At 42.6% G+C, this 18,552-nt stretch overlaps 2 protein-coding genes and 1 long non-coding RNA gene across 8 annotated transcripts in view; all 3 read left to right on the top strand.

The window, feature by feature from the left end:
- The first annotated feature begins 302 nt into the window (after positions 1-302).
- LOC123972534 lies at positions 303-2,197 on the top strand. Its single transcript, XR_006825431.1, has 3 exons — positions 303-351; positions 685-783; positions 1,306-2,197. It is a non-coding gene; the product is annotated as an uncharacterized LOC123972534 (long non-coding RNA).
- A 2,065-nt stretch (positions 2,198-4,262) lies between these two features.
- LOC123972282 (vesicle transport protein SFT2B-like) lies at positions 4,263-10,359 on the top strand. Its single transcript, XM_046051663.1, has 8 exons — positions 4,263-4,459; positions 5,373-5,462; positions 5,565-5,650; positions 6,645-6,726; positions 6,910-6,945; positions 7,040-7,098; positions 7,191-7,220; positions 8,790-10,359. The coding sequence occupies exons 1-8, from the start codon at positions 4,391-4,393 to the stop codon at positions 8,824-8,826; spliced, it is 489 nt and encodes a 162-aa protein (XP_045907619.1). The 5' UTR covers positions 4,263-4,390; the 3' UTR covers positions 8,827-10,359.
- Positions 10,360-10,509: 150 nt separating this feature from the next.
- Positions 10,510-18,552, top strand: part of LOC123971916 (T-box transcription factor TBX19-like) — a 23,705-nt gene continuing 15,662 nt past the window's right edge. For 4 of the 6 annotated variants that reach the window (XM_046051022.1, XM_046051013.1, XM_046050989.1 and 1 more), the window contains exons 1-2: positions 10,510-13,878; positions 16,823-17,103. In XM_046051022.1, the coding sequence (XP_045906978.1) occupies positions 16,823-17,103 (281 nt within the window). In that variant the 5' untranslated portion in view covers positions 10,510-13,878. Of the gene's footprint in view, positions 13,879-14,427; positions 17,104-18,552 lie in introns of those variants that run through there. The other 2 variants (XM_046051007.1, XM_046050998.1) reach the window with 2 other exon arrangements.

The raw sequence follows: 18,552 nt of genomic DNA, 5'->3' as shown, positions 1-18,552 counted from the left end.
AATTTTATTTATAGTTTACTGACACCACTGGAGATCTCTCTACAGGACTTGAAAAAGGAGGTGGTGACCAGTGGAACCAGTTAACCGTCTCTCTCTCTTTGTGTCCAGGCTACTCTGTCGGCCATGCAGCTGTCTCGTCTCCACTCGTCCACCCAGGCTCCGGTGACGGCGAGGGTTCTGCTGCACCGCACCTCCTCCCGACGCCTCCTGCCAACGACGCAGGAGGTCGTTGCCCCAACCCCCGTCCCCGTCCCCGCCCCCGAGCGAAGACTCTCTCTTGCACCCACAATCCCCGAGGTCACTGTGCACGAGAGGCGGGGCCAGTTCAGGAGACGCAACGTCGTATCATTGGTGGGTAAAAAGACTGATTTGAACAGTTTTAGAGTTGTGTAAAGTTTAAAAGGAAATTTTGGTGACTTCTTGTCTATACTTGTCTGGCAGTTAGTTAGCTTAGCATAAAGACCGACAAAGAAGAGAGTGGAAACAGCCAAGATAAGATACCTGGCTGATGAGTGGTATTGATCTTTTCATCTAACTCAGTAACAAAGCTTATTTCCCAAACTGCTGACCTTCCTTTAAGAGACACTGGGCTCAGTTTAGACATAACAACTAATCAAAAGTGATAAACAACATCAGAAGGCCGCAGTAAATAACTTTTGTGACTGTGACGTGTCTGTGTTGCAGAGCGATGCTTTCAGTATGTGTCTGATCTGTCACAACGACTTGAATCAAGGAACCGGTGGCACCAGAGAGCTGCAGTGCACGCACACCTTCCACAAAGAGGTAACACACACCGTGAATAAAAACAAAGCAGGTGCTCCTGACGCACGAGGAGGCTGTGGTGAAAAGCATTTACTGCTATTTTAATGTAACGTCAGCACAAGTATCACAAGTACCTTTCTTGTGATACTTGTGCTGCATGTTTTCAGGTAGCTTTGGGAAGTAAACGTGAGTAGCATCACCAGTAACACCAGTAGCTCTTCGCTGCTTCCTTCCCAGTTACAAAGTCTTTTATGTTACTCTCTTGAAGTTGTGTAATCTGTGCACACATGCTGTGCAGGTTTATCTTCGGTCTTTGTTTATACTGTTTGTACCTTTCGATGAGGTGGATGCATTGGAACAGTAGATGGTACCAATACGCCAATGCAGACACTGACAGGGTCGAAATAAAACCAAAAACAAGCTTTATTCACAGTTTGCTTTTATTCATATCACAGTGTTCTAACATCACAATGTCTCCGTTTGTTTTGTAAATTCAATATTCACCTAAAAAAGGTAACGGACCTTGTTTCCGTCTCCCTGCAGTGTATAGAGGAGTGGCTGTGGAGGAAACAGTCCTGTCCCACGTGTCACGTTCAGGTGTCCGTACCTCAGCCCGTCTACTGGACCTCCACCAGGGTCAAAGTCCCCTGAAACCACCAGGAAGGGAGAGCGACATCATCAAACTTCCTTAAAACCTGCGGCAGTTTACTGCGACATCATCGAAGTCTTCTCAAATCTAAAGCGTTGGACTGAACCCGTCCTCACCCCAGGTCGTCACATATGGACGCGCGGTCAAGACTGTTGCGTTGGGAAGCCCCTCAGCGTCACAACGCACTGCGGGAAGCCCTGTAGCGTCACTTTAAAAAGCTAAAGGTAGGTGTAGGATATTTAACAGGACAGTCAGAGTAAGGAGCTGGTTGGGGTGGACTGTGGCCCAGAAACCGGACTTTTACCCCGGAGACTGGTGTTCATTCCCGTGTGACACAAAAAGTCAGCGTTGAATGTTTTTTTGAGGTTACTTAACATTCGTAAGTTAACTGACGTATGTTGTTATTTTTAAGCCAAACCACAATCTTTTCTGAACCTAACAAAGTAGTTTTGCTGCCTAAACTTAACCGAATTACGATATTTCACGAAATTAACACCTACGTTTATTTTGAAAGTCTAACTGGACGTTGCCAAAGTCCTTATAGGCAAGTCCTGCCACTCGGCCGCCAACTTGGCAGCACCTCCGGGCAGCTATTTCGGACTAACAAGACCAGGCTCCTGTCTGAATGAATGGGCAGAGCTGCACTTTCACCGGGACATAAAAACAGAACCAGCAGTCAAATCTGAAAGTTTGAAGACTTTGCCCCAAAATAAGGTTTAAAAAGAGTTTTTCCCGACTGGTTTTACTTCTACCACGCATGCGCAGGAGAAGTAAAACAGATGGAACCACACGATTGGCTGAAATATTTTCCCGCTTTGGCTGTAAAAAGCAGACGATTGGCTTTCTAGCGGGAGGGGCGGGATAACCGCCATCTTTGGCGTTAGGGCCTTTCCCCATGGAGTGGTATTGAGGCTGTGATTGAGTGGCGTGTCTCCTCGATAAAGCGTCTCTGACGTTGCGTATGTATTGTTGCTAACTTAACCGCGGAGCCCTAAACGGTGGAAAAAACTACGCTAAAAGGGTAGCCAGGGCGTTAAAATGGGGTCTTGACCAAACGTCCATTTGTGACGAGCGAGACTGCGTTGGACACCAACATGATCCCTGCAAAACTTCCAGCTGTGGATACGACTTCACCAGAGCTTCCAGCAGCGCACTGTGACCTCATCAAAATCCCTGAAATGCCAACAGCAGGACATCGTAGCGAACAGTGACATCATCAAAATACACTGAAACTTGACGCCGTCACTACAACGTCTCCATAGTGTTAGTAGAGTCAATGCTCTGAATAAAAGAGACAGTTTATTTAAACAACACAAACAGCCTGATCTGTTTTCTCTGAATGTGAAAACACACTAACGTACAGCCACAGTAACCTCACCTGTGTGTGTGCAGCTAGAAGTGGTTAGCAAATAATTTACTGACTTTGTTTTTACAGTTTAAGCAGTGTTGTTGAGATGTCTGAATAAAGTTTGATTGAACCAGTGGAGGAAAAAGGATTCAGATTCTTGAGAAAACTGCATTCACAGCACGAGTCCAGTCGGTCCCTCCTGGATTTCACAGGGCCATTTTTTTGTGGTTGTTGCGGCCTAAAATTCAAATTTTGTTTTTGTTTGTTAGTTTTTTTTTTATCAAACACGTCCGCTGCGACTTCAGAATCAGAATTATTGCCGAGTCCTTTTTACACATACAAAAAAATTTGTTTTGGCGACTAGGTGCGCAACAACAATAAACATAAACCCATATAAATATAAATATATAAAGATAATATAGAAGAGTAGAAAATGGAACAAAAGATTTATTAAACAGTTGACTGATGGAGCTCAGGATCAGGTCAGGGTGATAAAACAATTATGATAATAATGACGATGTAATATTCCTGAAAAACATCATAACAAATGGTCAATAAATGTTTGATTTAATTCATTTCAATCACAAATAAATTAGCTCTTCAATTTTAAATAAAATATTTATTTTGTTGAGGAAAAGGGACTGAAAAAAGATTTAATGTAATTTTACTCGTGTATATTTGTGAAACGTTTCATTGTTTGGCATCAACTGTTGGTTCTAAGTTTAAAATCTAGTTTCTTCAACTTTAACTCAAAAATCTGCTTTTAAACTTGAAATAAACAATGATTTGACATTTATCCTGATAAATATCCATATCGAATTACATGAAATTTTTAATTTTGATAACATTTTTGGCCACATCGCCCAGCCCTACTCTGAATGCTTAAAGATTTAGATAGATGTAAAAAATAGTAAAAAGTGTTTTGTAATCATCTCAGTCGCATAAAAAGAAGATATTGTGGGACACATTTCTTTAAAATCATGACAGTATTTTGGTTCTTGAATAAAATGCAGTTTTCCTCCCTGGTGTTAATGTGGAGGACAAAAGTTTCACCTTTACACTGTTTAACTCGCAATAAATATATTTATAAGCTGGCAATGTTTTGGTGCAAGACCTTCATCAGGCAAAAGGTGTTACACACTGAGAAGACATCTTGCACCAATCCCCCAGTATTATAAAACATGCCTACTACTATAATCCAGCTTCAGTTTAAAACTCTTTGTGGCAGCAATCATCCCAGAGAGATCTTTACTAGACGGATTTAGATTTCTGTATAATTAAAGTAAACAAATGCATTCATAGACAGACATGTTCTCAAACCTGGAGATAAACATGTGACCTCACAGGAGATTCATACTTCATTCATTTATGTGTTAAGTAACAATGACATTTTATAGAAAAATAGAAAAAGTCATCACAACAAACATCAAGTGCTCTGCAGTAAAAAGTTAATTTAGGAGGAAACAGCGCCCCCTCTGCTCGCGTTGTGGCCAGAGGCGGGACTGCAGGCGGAAGCGCTGCACCTGTTGAAGAGCGAGCCGGCCGCCGCACCTGAGAGCAGACACACCTGGAAGCAGCTTCTGGAGACTCAGCGGGGTTTAGTCCGGAGCTAAACAGGGAAAGAGGAGTTTATGGATAAATTAAAGAACGTGCTGGGCGTTCAGGATGAAGGAAGCCGAGACGGGCCCGGGATACTGGAGGTGACGTTAACGGCAGCTAGCATCTCTGCTGGTGGTAGCTTGTTAGCTGCTCTTTATTTATTAAGCTAATCAGCTTTAAAACTTCAACTGGTGACTCAAACTTCATCAAATACTTGTTTTAATGTAGTGTGAGGTGATGGAGGAAGTGTTCACGTCCTTCCCGCAAGTAAAAGTACTAATACCGCACTGTAAAGTACTACTAAAGTACTGCACTGGCGTTGTCACGGAAGTAAACGTTTGTAAACATCATCAGGAAAAAGTACTATTAAAAGTACTGAAAGTAGTATTTATTCTCTCATTTTCCATTTTTCATTATGGATCAATGTGCTGCTTCTCTCCTCCATTAAAAAGACTGATCGTTTGGTTTGTTAAATAAATAAATTGAAATAAATAAAAGTATAAGCAGCAAATCCAAACGTGCCTTCGTAAAGAGTGTTTAAATGTATTAAACACAATCAGATTAGTGATGTTTTGTTTCTAATTGCTCACTTTGCATGTCAAGATATTAAGGAATAGAAAAAAACAATAGAAAGAAAAATACAAATCTAAATATGAAGGAGTACTAACAGGACTGACATGACAGCAGCAGTAGTGAATAAAGTAGTAATAGTGAAAATGAGCACAGGTAGAGTCGATGTGGATCCAGTCTTAAAAACTGCAGTATTGGGGTAGTAACATGTAGTGAAAATGTTTTATTTGGCTCAGTGAACCACAGTGTCAACATTTCCTTTAGCCTGAAGGAGCCATTCACATTTAAATATCTGTATTATTTATTTATTTAGAGATTGAGACAGACTAGGTTGTTTTTGTGGTGTAGAAAGGACATATATTTGATTTAGTGGTTTGTGTTGCGAGAGCGTGACAAACCCGCAGTGTTGTGACCATAAACATGATGTTGGTGACGCCTCCGCAGAGAGCCAATCAGGCGTCGACGCTGGCCTGGGGGACGAGGATGAAGGGCTTCTTGATCTGCTTCGTTTTGGGCGTTCTCTGCTCCGTCCTGGTGAGTCAGTGGTGCGTTCACTGTCTGTTTGTTGTTGTGTTTTTTTACAGTAAAAACCTGTGTCCGTTCATGATAACAGCCCGTCTGTCTCTCTGGATTCAGGGCACCTGTATGCTGTGGATCCCGGGTTTGGGTCTCGCTGTGTTCGCTGTCCTCTACAGTTTGGGAAACATCTGCGCTCTTGGCAGGTACCAACCACGACCCAACCAGAACCAAACTGGTCTGACCCGGTCTAATGAGGTCTAAAGCTAGATTAAGGTGAACCAGGTCAAACGGGGTCATTATTTAATTTAATCCTGTTAATAATACACCGCCTGCACTCTTTACCCTGGTATTAACTGGGGAACTACATTACCCATAATTCCTGAGGACCTGTCAGTTAAAGGGCAGTGAACTCTACAGTGAACGGAGTGGCAGCCGTGAGAAGAGCCGGCCGAATCCTCTAAACGCTGAGGAACGGCGCTTCAGTGCTTCCTTTCGTACCTCCTTAAGCGAAGGGGACACTGGACCCTCATTGCCGTCCCACAATGCCTTGCGGCAGCAACGTGTAAAGCGACGCGGCGTTGTGGTTTCACCACAGCAGACACACGAAAATGTAGAAACAGCATTTCATTTAATTTCATGCCTGTGACCCAAAACGTCTGGAAATGGTTGAATGATGAGCTCCGTAACGTGAACGATTCTTCTGTCAAATCCATCCAGGAGGAATCGAGAAAAACAAGCACGTTGAATTTGTAGTTAACAAAATCATCATCATGACTTAATAGTCTACAAAAAATGGCTTTTCTCTGAATCCGTTGTGGAATAAACTAAAAAATGTGTTTTAACAAATGTATAAAAAGCTCCCACACCAAGAAATCACCTGCTGAATCTCTTTATTTAAAATGATTCTCTACTTGTATCTTATTCATGTCAACATCTCAGTCCGCTTCGTCTGTGTTGTTGGTTAAAACAAGAGATGTGACTCTGACAGGAAACTCTTTTAAAGTCTGGAGTCAGAGCAGAATGCTTTAAAAAGGAAACATCGTCCTCCGGTGGTGGAGGTCGGTATCACAGGCTGCTTCTGGATCCGTCCTCCCAGACAGACGGGTTTGAAATCCCAGCATGCAAAGCTGAAAGGGCAGATTTGAATATCTGACGGGAACATTTCACCTCGTCAGATTTACCTCTTCTTAATTTCAGCACCATGTTCCTGATCGGTCCGCTAAGGCAGCTGAAGACCATGTGCGCCAAAGAGAGAGCGTTTGCCACCATCATCATGCTGGTGAGAACACACTCACATGTTTTCAGCGGAGGAAGACGTATTCACATCTTTATACTTCAGTTTAAGTACTAACAGTTACTAACAGTCCTGCATGGACCTCTAAGAACAGACCGTTTCAGCTTAGTGACGCCGATCTGAGGAGTTTAACTCGTTTATTTATTATTTTCATGTGTGTCTCTGCAGGTTTGCCTGGTGTTGACGCTGTGTGCTGCTTTCTGGGTGAGAAACACAAACAGCTTTTATTAGTTTTATTCTGGACGTCACTTTGTCGGGTTCTGGATTAATTATTAACGATGAATCTGTCTCTCCGCAGTGGAAGAATAACGGCCTCGCTCTGCTGTTCTGTATCCTCCAGTTTCTGGCATTCACCTGGTATAAAACACACACACACACACATATATATATACTGTATATACTTATCTGATACTTGTACTCTGTCTGATTGCTGCTGTTGTTCATCACAGGTACGGCCTTTCATACATCCCCTTTGCCAGGTAACACACACACACACACTCGTCTGTCTGTCTGTACAGATGTTATAGATGTAAAGAAGCAACACGGTACACAAACGTATCGTATGAGAGAAAAATAGTCAAAGACTTAAACTCAGTTAAATAAGTAGTATTCATAGATTTCACGTGACATCTCAATCCAAGGAAAACGGAGCAGGAAGCAGGTGACACGCTGTTACTTTGAGTTTGTTACTTTCTGCGTTGCTAAAATGCTGGATGGTTGATGGTTGTTGTGCTTTCGGCTTTATTAATCGAGGAGACGAGCCTGGGCTGTGTAAGGTAACAGTAAACATTACCGCAGTGGAGCGGCGGCGGAGTCCCGGCGGTTTTTAAGCGGATGCTGTAGCGTTATATGGACCGGAAACTCCCGACACTTGCAGTTTGTGTTCATATCTTTCTTTTTCTTAAGTTGAGAGGTGGTCCAAATAAAATGTGACTGCTTTTGTGGCGCCTGTACAGGGGATCCGCGGTGTTGGTCTGTTGTTTCTACCCTCCAGGTCACCGCGCATGTCACGTGACTGAAAGCTATGAATTGCAGCAACAAAAAGCTTAAAATGTAAAAAAACAAACATTAAAGAGGTGGTGTTCTGCTTTTTGCCTTTTCCTCTCTCCTTTATCGAGGTTTGCAAAGTGAAAAAGCCCAAAGGGAGTTCCCATCCCAGAAAACTCTGCTCTGAACTGCAAACAGCTGGTTTGTAGTCCAGCCGCTTCCCTTTCATCCCTGTGACGTCACAGCGGCTACTCCGACACGCCCTCAGAAACAGCGAGCTGCAGCACACAGCTCTCCTCTCCCTTCCAAACACTAGCTACCCTCCAGGCAGTCAGTGGACATAAAGTTGTTCCTGTGATGTAGAGACAGAGCTCAGTTAAAACTTTATGGATACAGATTAATAACTCACCGCTCTGAAACTCTCGCTCCAGCTTGGCAACACGTACGGCTGAACCCGAGCTGAAAATACGCTTCTTTTCTTCCCGACAGCGAGCCGATACACGCCGCTGCAGCGCCTGCACAGCCCCGCCTCCTGTCACTCACGACGCTTTCTTCTCGTCTAATTCGCTCCGTTTGAATCGCGTTTCTTTTCCTGCCTGAGTTTCGCCAAGTCCCGCCCTACTGCGCCGTGGTTGGCTAGTACTCGTCACTTGTGATTGGATGCTGGCAAATGAAAGTGGCGGTACAGAGCGGGGCTGAAGAAGGAGCAAAGCGTCTATTCAGAGCCTGGAGAGGTTGGAGACGTCTCCCCTTTCAGTATTAAACAAGACGGCCCGGTGAGCTGCCGTCCTGTTGTTGGCCTGACAACGCTTCTAATTCTCTAAACTAAATGTCAGACAGCAGAGCTGATAAGATAATTCAGTAATTTAATCAATGCTGTGTCAATTTTCCCCCGCAACATGGCGACGTCCATGTCAGAGGCCCCGCGATAGAAATGTCTCGCTCTAATATAAATGGTTATGTGAGGTCTTTATACACCACTGAAAACACAGCTGTGGATCTCATACTGCAGGAATATCACACACTGCACCTTTCAGAGACATTTCCTCTCTGTCTTTCAGGGACGCCGTCATCAAACTCTTTTCGATGTGCGTCTAGACGTGGCGGCCCTCTGGAGTGACAGCCTGTCTGACCAATCAGGACGCAGGACACTGTGAGGCGTGTGTCCAGTCAGCAGCGAGCAGCCGCTCCTGGGGGAACTGACCGATGCCTTAAACACTTCAAACCACGAAACCTGTGAAACTCGAGTGTCTTCAAAACCACTTACTGGTTTCCATGACGACCAGTTAACTCTACATGTACAGTTTGTGTTGTCGTAGCTGCTTTTAGCTGTTAGCAGGACTTCCTGTCTGTTCCACCTGGACTGATACCCGGACGGGGCCGAGGCCTTCCTGCACGGATCTGATATTTATATTTGTGATATTTTAATGCAGCTACATTTCATAAGCAACATTTCTTTAATTATAACTTTTAACCTTAAAATACGGTTACGGGCACATTTCAAAGCACAGCGCAGGAAGCTGCGAACGTCACGTGATCTGGTGTCACACCGGCGGCTGTTATCAAGTCGCAACAAACACGCTGTCAACTTAAAGCACCTCCATACGAGGCAGACCTTCTAAATAACTACTACTACACTAATACCAGCAATACGTCAGGGGAAAACGCAGTATAACTGCAGGAATATTCTGCTCGTGTCATACTACAAACTACCTGTGGAAACGAGCACCAACTGTGCCTCCATATCGTTTATATTCACGGAATATACACGTGCTTGACTGAACACTTGAAACACGGTCGCTCTGGACGCCCTGACACAGTCGCAGATCTGTAATCGGCTGCCGTGGCGATCTGTCCTCCAAATACATCAAACAAAAATTAAAATAAATGATAAAAAAAGACTCGAAATCAATCAGTCGCATAAGGAACAAATCTTAAGCGTGAACAACTAGGTCTATTGTCCAGTTGATGCAGGTGCCCGAGCTGCGCAGCACCTTTAAAGCTAAAGCCTTAACATGTACGGAGATTAACTAAAGTAACAATATTGACACTGTAATCAAAGGAATTCAGCGCTGGAGGGAGCGTCCCGTTTAGAGGACAGGAAGTCACCCGGGATCTCTGGTTCTGCTACATCGAGTCCAGCAGCGTGATGCTAAATCTGTGGCGGGCTCCTTTAAGGGAAGCAAATACACAGCGGTGCTTTAAAGTAGCTTTAGTTTGTTTTTAACCAAATGAAGAAACAATGATTGTAAAAGCTTCATGTAGAGAAAGACGGGCTGCAGTCTCCTGTCAGCCTTTGTTCTGTTGATGAGGCAGAAGAGAAGCTCGGCGCCTCTCAGGCAGCCTCATGCTGAATCAGTCAGTGTCACCAATCACAGCCTGGATGGGGCGGGACATTTAAAAGTATTGACAGATAGGCGTCCTTCACGCTGGGGACGCTGGGAACAGGACGTCAGCAATGTGGAATAACGAATGAAACGATAAGAAAACCTGCAAAGCGACTGAAATACAGAAGAAACAAACGGTCCAAAAGCTGATTACTGAATTAGATTCTGTTTTTCTATTTTGAATTGTCTCCCGCCACCTAAATTCTGTTTCCCTTCATATAAATAAAGACATCTCCTACATAAATTGGTGCAGAAGTTAAGTGTTTAAAGCTCAAAGTCTTCTGGGTGACGGCGTTTAAAGGCAGATATTTGCTCCTGAGTGAATGTTGAAGAAACCAGATGGGTAATTGGGGTTTAAGCTTTATGGTCAGTGGATCACTTCACAAATCTGAGGCAGAACATTCAAAACTATTCTGATAAAATCTTTTATTTTATCAGAATTGAAATATACATGAGTAAAAAAGTAAAAGCTTTTTTCAGTCCTTTTTCCTCAACAAAATAAACATTTTAATAAAAATGAAGTCCTAATTCGTGATTCAAGTGAATAAAATCAAAACTTTATTGAACTTTTATTTTTTTTATTCTTTATTTTTTACAGGCAAGCCATTAAGAACAAATTCTTATTTACAATGGCGGCCTGACAAGTGGGGTAACCACTTAGGGAAAAGGAAATGGGGCTGAAATAAATACAGTACATTAGAAATACATACAGTTTTAGCAATAACATAAAATACAAATTAAAAACACAACGCAACATTTTTATTTAATTACATTGTTATTGAAAACAAATTAAATTGCGGTAATCATTGTTATTGTTTTATTGTGCAGCTCCACTCCAAACCAATCAGAGACTGACCAGCAGCTTAATCAATAATTTAATGAATGAAAACAACCCACAAAAATTAAACGACTGTTTTGTCCAACTGGATTAACGTTGTAGCCTCTAGTGGGAAGCTATGTTAGTACGAGATAATACATACTTAGTATTAAATGTTATTTATACTAGTTTCTCCTTCGGGTTGGGGTGAGTACCTACTGGCACCGGTTCAAGCACTGAATAAACGGAGGTAAAGAGGGTTGATAGTTCAGAGTGCTCTACAGGAGGCGTAGACGGCATCAGGGGAAGTTAGAGACGGACACATTCAGCAGGGGTGTAAAGGAATAAAACAAAAGATTACAGTGGCGTCACAAGATATGAAGAAATCCTCTCTAATTTCATTCACTTCAAACAGAAAAGTATCATTTGATTCAAAAGATCTGAGGTTAGTTTCAGATACGTGGAGGATAAAAAAAAAAAAAAGATTCTCCGTGTTTATCTATATTTTTTCTTACATTCCTGACATTTCGCAGGTTATAAATGGTCGTCTTTGCAGACCAAAACGAACAAAGACGATTGGTCCAGCAGCCTGTGGTTTTAATGTTACTTAAAGTCAAACCTCCATCACTTCTATATACCCAGGGACACCGTAACACCTCCGTACTGCAGCCACAGAGGGACATGGTTTACAAAATGCCCACGCGTCTCACACTGGGAAGTTAACGTTGTAACGCGCTCTCAGCCTGCTGCTGACATGGAGGAAATCCCGCCGGATACACGTGGAAACAAAAGCCCCCCGATGTGCCTTTAACGTGACTCCAAATGATTCCAGCAGAAACGTGCCTGAGCTTCATGTGTCTGTCTGCACATTTCCTCATTTCATTTGTTAGAAGTCTTTTAATAAATATTCGTGTCTGGATTTAAGAAGCCGTGTATTTCAAGTCATTAAGCCAGAACTTCCTTTAGGAGCAGCGCGACTGGGCTTCTGTCTCCTGGACTCGAAAAGGTCCAGCTCTGATTTACACGAAAAACCCAAGATGGATTCAGATCAGAGTTAAGATCTGGGCATTTCTTAAATATCTGTGTTGTCCTTCCACATGTGTGTTACCGGGTTTACCTGCCACCTTTCTTTACGCCTGCTAAGTCTCTAAAGCCTGTAATCTCCACCCGTCACTGCCCGCTGATTAAAACACACACACACCTTTTTAAAAGCAGCGGCCTCAGGCCAGATATCGGGTGGCGACCGCCGGCCGGCGGGCGCTCTCTGTGCCTCCGGTGTTCTCATCTGGATTTGACCTATTCTCCATTACATGCTGATCTGAACGGCTTATGGTGTTTTTCTTCAGCGGTCATGTGACATTTAAAACGCCAGGAGCCTCATTTCTTTCAGTGTTTGATCCAGAAATGACTGATAGTCAAATTAATCTGTCTGCGTCCAAGATATGCTGTTTGTTTTGTTTGTTTAGGCGTGAAAACATCCTGCAGGTCGACTCAATCTGCACTGAAACACCCGAACAGTCTCTTCTTCTGTGCTTTTTACCGTCACATACTGTCCACACAGGCTGACGTCACGGTTTCCCTAAAGCTCAGTTTACCTCGTCCAGCTGAAACCTGAGGCTCGTGTTTTCAGCTCTGCCCGCAGCTTTTTCCATGTTCACTCAAAAACATGAGGTTGTTTTTGTTGTATTTGTTTGTTCATCCACAGTTTTCATTTTTCTGGACTCGAGGAAACTTACAAACCAAATATGCACTAAAACATGCTTTTTCACAGTTCAGTCTGCAACGTTTTTAAATGCTTCAAAAATGCCCAATTTCCACGTTCACACTAAAACGCACGTTTGGTGTTTTCAGGTTTTTCGTCAGTGCTTTGGTTCAGATTCATCCACTCTGTAAAAACTCTTTACGTCTTGTATTTGAGATGTTTTTTTTCTTGTTCCCGCTGAATTGTGAGTCCTGACTTCTTTGGTTAATCCGCTCCGGAGGCCGTTCATTAAAAGCTCTGTTCTTCTTGACTGTACAAAAATGCGAAGACAACCTCAGGCATCCTGCTTCACATGAAATTGCGAGGCTTTTGAAAGTCAACTAAAGTCTCGCGGGAGGTTTTCAGATGCGTCAGCACTTTAACTGGAGGCAAAAGGTCTCTTTGTTTTGTCTCTGGAGACGTTTTAGAGGATGTTTTCAGATTTATCCTCTTTCGTGACTCAGTTTTTCTTTTTTTACTCCGAAATGTTCTCCTCACTAAAACAAGAAGGTTGTGTTTTTAAAATGTGTTGATTTAGTTTTCAGTTGAGAGAAATGCTGTCGTTCTGTAGACGGAGGGAAGAAAACAACATCTTAATTTGGCGCCGTCTCTCCCAGCTCCCTTCAGTGCTATTCTTCACCTGTCCACCAGAGGGCCTCAGACTCTTTCCCCCCACCTGAGCTTACCTGCCCGACTCTCCACCAGCCCCTCACCATCAGCCACTGACCTACCTGTGCTTTCCTGTAAGCTGTGGTTGAAGCACCGTCGCCTCCCTCTGATCAGCCGCAGGACGACCGGTTTAAATTAGCAGATGTTAAATTATCTGTCGTACATTTTGTATACTTACTTTACTTGGACTGACTTAATTACAGGCCAATGAAGCTGCAGTGAAATTACAAGTGAGTGGTAGAGCGAGCTAGTGTGTGTGATGGAGAGAGAGAGGGGGGGTAGAGCGAGCTAGTGTGTGTGATGGAGAGAGAGAGAGTGGTAGAGCGAGGTATAGACAGACTGATATCCTCTGTGTCTGGTTCAGTTGGAGGCTGAGCAGCTGACAAACCAAAAATCTGACAACTCTTAATTCACTAGTATTATTATTATTGCTGTTGTTGTTCATTTAAACAGTTATTGTAATTAACACTAAATTTCAGCAAGTCACGTTTAGTCTTTGGATTATTTCACCTTCTCAGCAGTGTTGGACGTCACAGGTAAGTCAACTTTTATCTCTTTTTCACTTTTATTTATTATTCACTGAAGGAGCTTTAATGATTATTTACTATAATATTAATTATATATTATTTACTATAAATAAAATAATTATAGATAAATGTATCCATAGTACATGCTAATTTAAACGTGTTGGATTTATTTATTTAAAATAATCACTTGATTACCTCTCTCCGTGTTTTTGACCATAAATTCAACGTTTGCTTTGAATGCATCCACAGAAATGAAATCCCCCCCCCCCCACCTCCAGGAGAATCACAATTAAGTAATTATTTCATTAGAATCAACAACAGATTATCAGTATAATACATTTATAAATGCATCCCATAAAGTAGAAGAAGTGAAATTTTAAAGCGTCCTGATTTTAGTTGTTTTGTCCCAAAATAACTATAGTTATAAATATTCTAAAAAGATTTAAAGTAAAGTGACGTCTAAACTTGTGTACGTCCCTATTTTAAGCCCAATTTTCACTAGTTTTATAATTCAATAATATTGCCAAAATTCTTAAACTTACTAAAACAAAATCTTTAAATTATTTAAAATGTGTTTCAATATATTCTGCAACTGTAGTGACGTAAACCTTGTGCTGTGCTAGCAAGTGAATTTAAAATAACCGAACTTTAGTTTTCTGTGTTGCAGACTTCCACACACACTCACGTTCATATTCATATATTTATAAATCAGAATCAGCTTTAATGGTCAGCCATGTATACATAAACTAGGAATTTGACTCTGTATTGTATGTTGCTGTAGACGCACATTCACAGGAGAAGCGTAAACAAAAGACTCAGGTCATGTATTTAAATGGCATCATCACACTGCCTTAAAAAGACATAAAATTTACATTTAGTTTGAATTTTAATCATCACGAAGTCTGTTGGAAAATAAAACAGAAAACACAACACTCGTCCCAATAAAAGAATTTCTGTTAGTGTTGAAATGTTGCTTAGGAAAGTAAAGATAAAGTAAAAACAGCTCTGTCACCACACTGTAAAGCAGCTAATAAAGGAGTGAGTATTTCTCCTGTAGATCCAGTCACAAATTAAATTTATTGTTCTAATGTTCAGTCAAATGTGTTCAAATACAAACAGCAGATTATCTGGTAGAAGAGAGCTGCAGTTATTTAGAGTAGCAGAATAAGTGTCTGTGTGTATCGACAAGAGGGTCTAGAAAAGAAAAGCTTGCAAATGAAGGAAATTGAACCTCATACATTTGAATGTTCAGATTAATTGAAAAAATGATTTAAGGTATTTTAAAGCTGTGTTAAAGAAGATTTGTCTTCTGGTAACTGATCTAGTTTATTTTGAATTACATGTCAACAGGACCTTTAATCCGAATGAGCATTTATTTTGATTGTTTGCACAGTTAAAGGTTCCATTAACTGTTAAAATCCAGACTGTGAAACAACAAGATCTGAGCACCTTCTTTTAAACCAAACCTCTTAAGACCGAGCGTGACTCCACATCTACAGGCTCACGCTGTGGCCGAGCTTCGGTCAAACCCTCAGATACGAGATGGAAATGACGGAAATCCCAAAGTTTGCAAAGAAGGAAAAACGTCAGGCTGAATTTTGGGGAGAATATATATTGAAACTTGCAGTGCTGTCTGAAATCAATTGTCTGACTGAATTTGAAAAAACAGCTCATCTTGAATGAATTCAGTCTTAGTCGAGGACGTCGGTGTGTCTTGCTACCTGGCCAAGCTTCCACCTCTTGATTACGACAATTAACACTGAAGCAACAACCTATTCGAGGCTTCATGTAGTTTATAGTCGCCCTGTTAGGACAGAGTGTATCAATAAGACGTTTGTTCCAAAGTTCCACAAAGTGAAAATTCAGCCTTCTTTTATGGAATCAGTTGCATTCAGGCGACCCTGGTTTTAGACTCAAAGTGAGCTGAAATTTTGGGGAATAATAGAGTTTATCAAGACATCAATATTAAGTGGAATCAGTCGGGTGTCCCTTTGTTCGTCATTGTTTTAGACCAATTTTAAATCTGGAAAAACATCCCCTTGCAAATTACTCGAGTGATTAATCGGACCAATATCTGTCATTTTGAGATATCTGGCGTCGCCCGATACCTGCACTCACAAGGCCGATCAACACAAACTGTCTGGTGGCAGCCTCGTCAGTGAGCTGCTGTGTGTCCGTGCTCCCCACATGTCACCATCGTCTTCTCTAAATGTTAACACCTCTCATCTAAATGACAGCAGCTCTAATCTAACAGCATTACTTGCTAGTGTTAAATATATATACTGTAGAGAAGAATGCAGCTGAACGATGTCTGACTGTACCCCACTCTCTCTTAGGGCGTACTCACTCTAGGCCCGGGCGTACTCACTCTAGGCCCGGGCGTACTCACTCTAGGCCCGGGCGTACTCACTCTAGGCCCGGGCGTACTCACTCTAGGCCTGGTTGCCTTGTACCGTGCCGAGGCCCACCTCTTCAAAAGGGCCTGGGAGCGATCACAGTGGTCAAATGAAACGGACATTGGGGGTTAAACGTGGTCGGGCACGGAACGGATCGCCTAGTGTGAGTACACCCTTAAACACCAGCCACGCTCTGAAATCTACAGCAGAACCCAAAGTATGTTTCAGTTTCATTCATTAATAAAGCTTCCATCTGAAACAGCATGTTACTGCTGAAATAACACGCAGATTAGATTGTACTCTGTAGGAATAATGGGATTACACATTACTTTTCTTTGTTATGATATCGGCATTATATATCAGTCATCAACCACCCTGCTCTATATATCAGCATCGGCCATCGAAAAACCGGTATCGGTCGACCACAAGGCAGATCAACAACAATGTTGATCATATGAAGACTCTAGAACGCTCAAATATCTCGCCTTCATTAACCAACTAGTTCCTCAGTGTCTGAATGTTGGTATCCATCAGTAAATGTGTCTTTGTGTGTCCAGATGAAGGTGGAGGGGCTACAGGAGGACGGGGATTCTGGTTCTGCGTCTTCAGCAGACCGGACCACCGCCGCTGTTCGTACCAGCGGGACATCGGCGTGCAGTCCTGGCTCGGCTGAACGCTGCATGTCCCGGCTGCTGAGCGCGGTGGAGAGCGAGCTACAGGCCGGCCGTGAGAAGGGGGACCCGACGGAGAGGGAGCTGAGGGTGACGCTGGAGGACGGCGAGTTGTGGAGGAAGTTTCAGCACATCACCAACGAGATGATCGTCACCAAGAACGGACGGTAACTAGGACCAGTGTCGGAGAGAGTGTTTGTGTCGTGTAATCGAGACACTGTGACAAGTCCTCCAACCTAAACACTTCTTTTATTGTCGTCCAAAACAACCCATCTGAGCGTCATCTGCCTCCTCTGTGGTCAAGGGTTGGTGTGGTTGAGGCGACTAAAAGGTTGCTGTTGGTTAAAGAAACAGTTTGACATTCAGCTTTTAGGCAGAGTTAGATTAAGGAGATCATATCTGTCCTTTAAATTTGAAGCTACGCAGAGCTGCCTTAGCTTAGCATTAAGACCAGAAACAGCTATCCTGTGGGTTGTTAGTCCACCTGTGAGCCGTTAGTCCACCTGGTGGTCGTAAGTCCACCTATAGGTTGTTAGACCACCTATAGGTTGTTAGTCCACCTATAGGTTGTTAGTCCACCTGTGGGTTGTTATTCCACCTGTGGGTTGTATGCCCACCAGAGAGTTATTAGTCTGCCTATTGCTTGTTAGTCCACCTGGGGGTTGTTAGACCACCTATAGGTCATTATTCCACCTATAGGTTGTTAGTCCACCAATATGTCGTTATTCCACCTATAGGTCGTTAGTCCACCTGTGGGTTGTTAGTCCACCTATAGGTTGTTAGTCCACCTGGGGGTTGTTAGTCCACCTATTGGTTGTAAGTCAACCTATTGGTTGTTAGTCCACCTATAGGTTGTAAGTCAACCTATTGGTTGTTAGTCCACCTATAGGTTGTAAGTCAACCTGGGGGTTGTTAGTCCACCTATAGGTTGTTAGTCCACCTATAGGTTGTTAGTCCACCTATAGGTTGTTAGTCCACCTATAGGTTGTAAGTCCACCTATTAAACAGTTTGACATTCAGCTTTTAGGCAGAGTTAGATTAAGGAGATCAATACCACTCTCATATCTGTCCTTTAAATTTGAAGCTACGCAGAGCTGCCTTAGCTTAGCATTAAGACCAGAAACAGCTATCCTGTGGGTTGTTAGTCCACCTGTGAGCCATTAGTCCACCTGGTGGTCGTAAGTCCACCTATTGGTTGTTAGTCCACCTATAGGTTGTAAGTCAACCTATTGGTTGTTAGTCCACCTATAGGTTGTAAGTCAACCTGGGGGTTGTTAGTCAACCTATTGGTTGTTAGTCCACCTATAGGTTGTAAGTCAACCTATTGGTTGTTAGTCCACCTATAGGTTGTAAGTCAACCTGGGGGTTGTTAGTCCACCTATAGGTTGTAAGTCAACCTGGGGGTTGTTAGTCCACCTATAGGTTGTTAGTCCACCTATAGGTTGTTAGTCCACCTATAGGTTGTTAGTCCACCTATAGGTTGTAAGTCCACCTATTAAACAGTTTGACATTCAGCTTTTAGGCAGAGTTAGATTAAGGAGATCAATACCACTCTCATATCTGTCCTTTAAATTTGAAGCTACGCAGAGCTGCCTTAGCTTAGCATTAAGACCAGA

This window comes from Micropterus dolomieu, linkage group LG01 (assembly GCF_021292245.1).
Source record: "Micropterus dolomieu isolate WLL.071019.BEF.003 ecotype Adirondacks linkage group LG01, ASM2129224v1, whole genome shotgun sequence".
NCBI lineage: Eukaryota > Metazoa > Chordata > Actinopteri > Centrarchiformes > Centrarchidae > Micropterus > Micropterus dolomieu.
The sequence above is the reverse complement of the archived record's forward strand: the minus strand, read 5'-3'. Positions and strand labels throughout refer to the sequence as shown.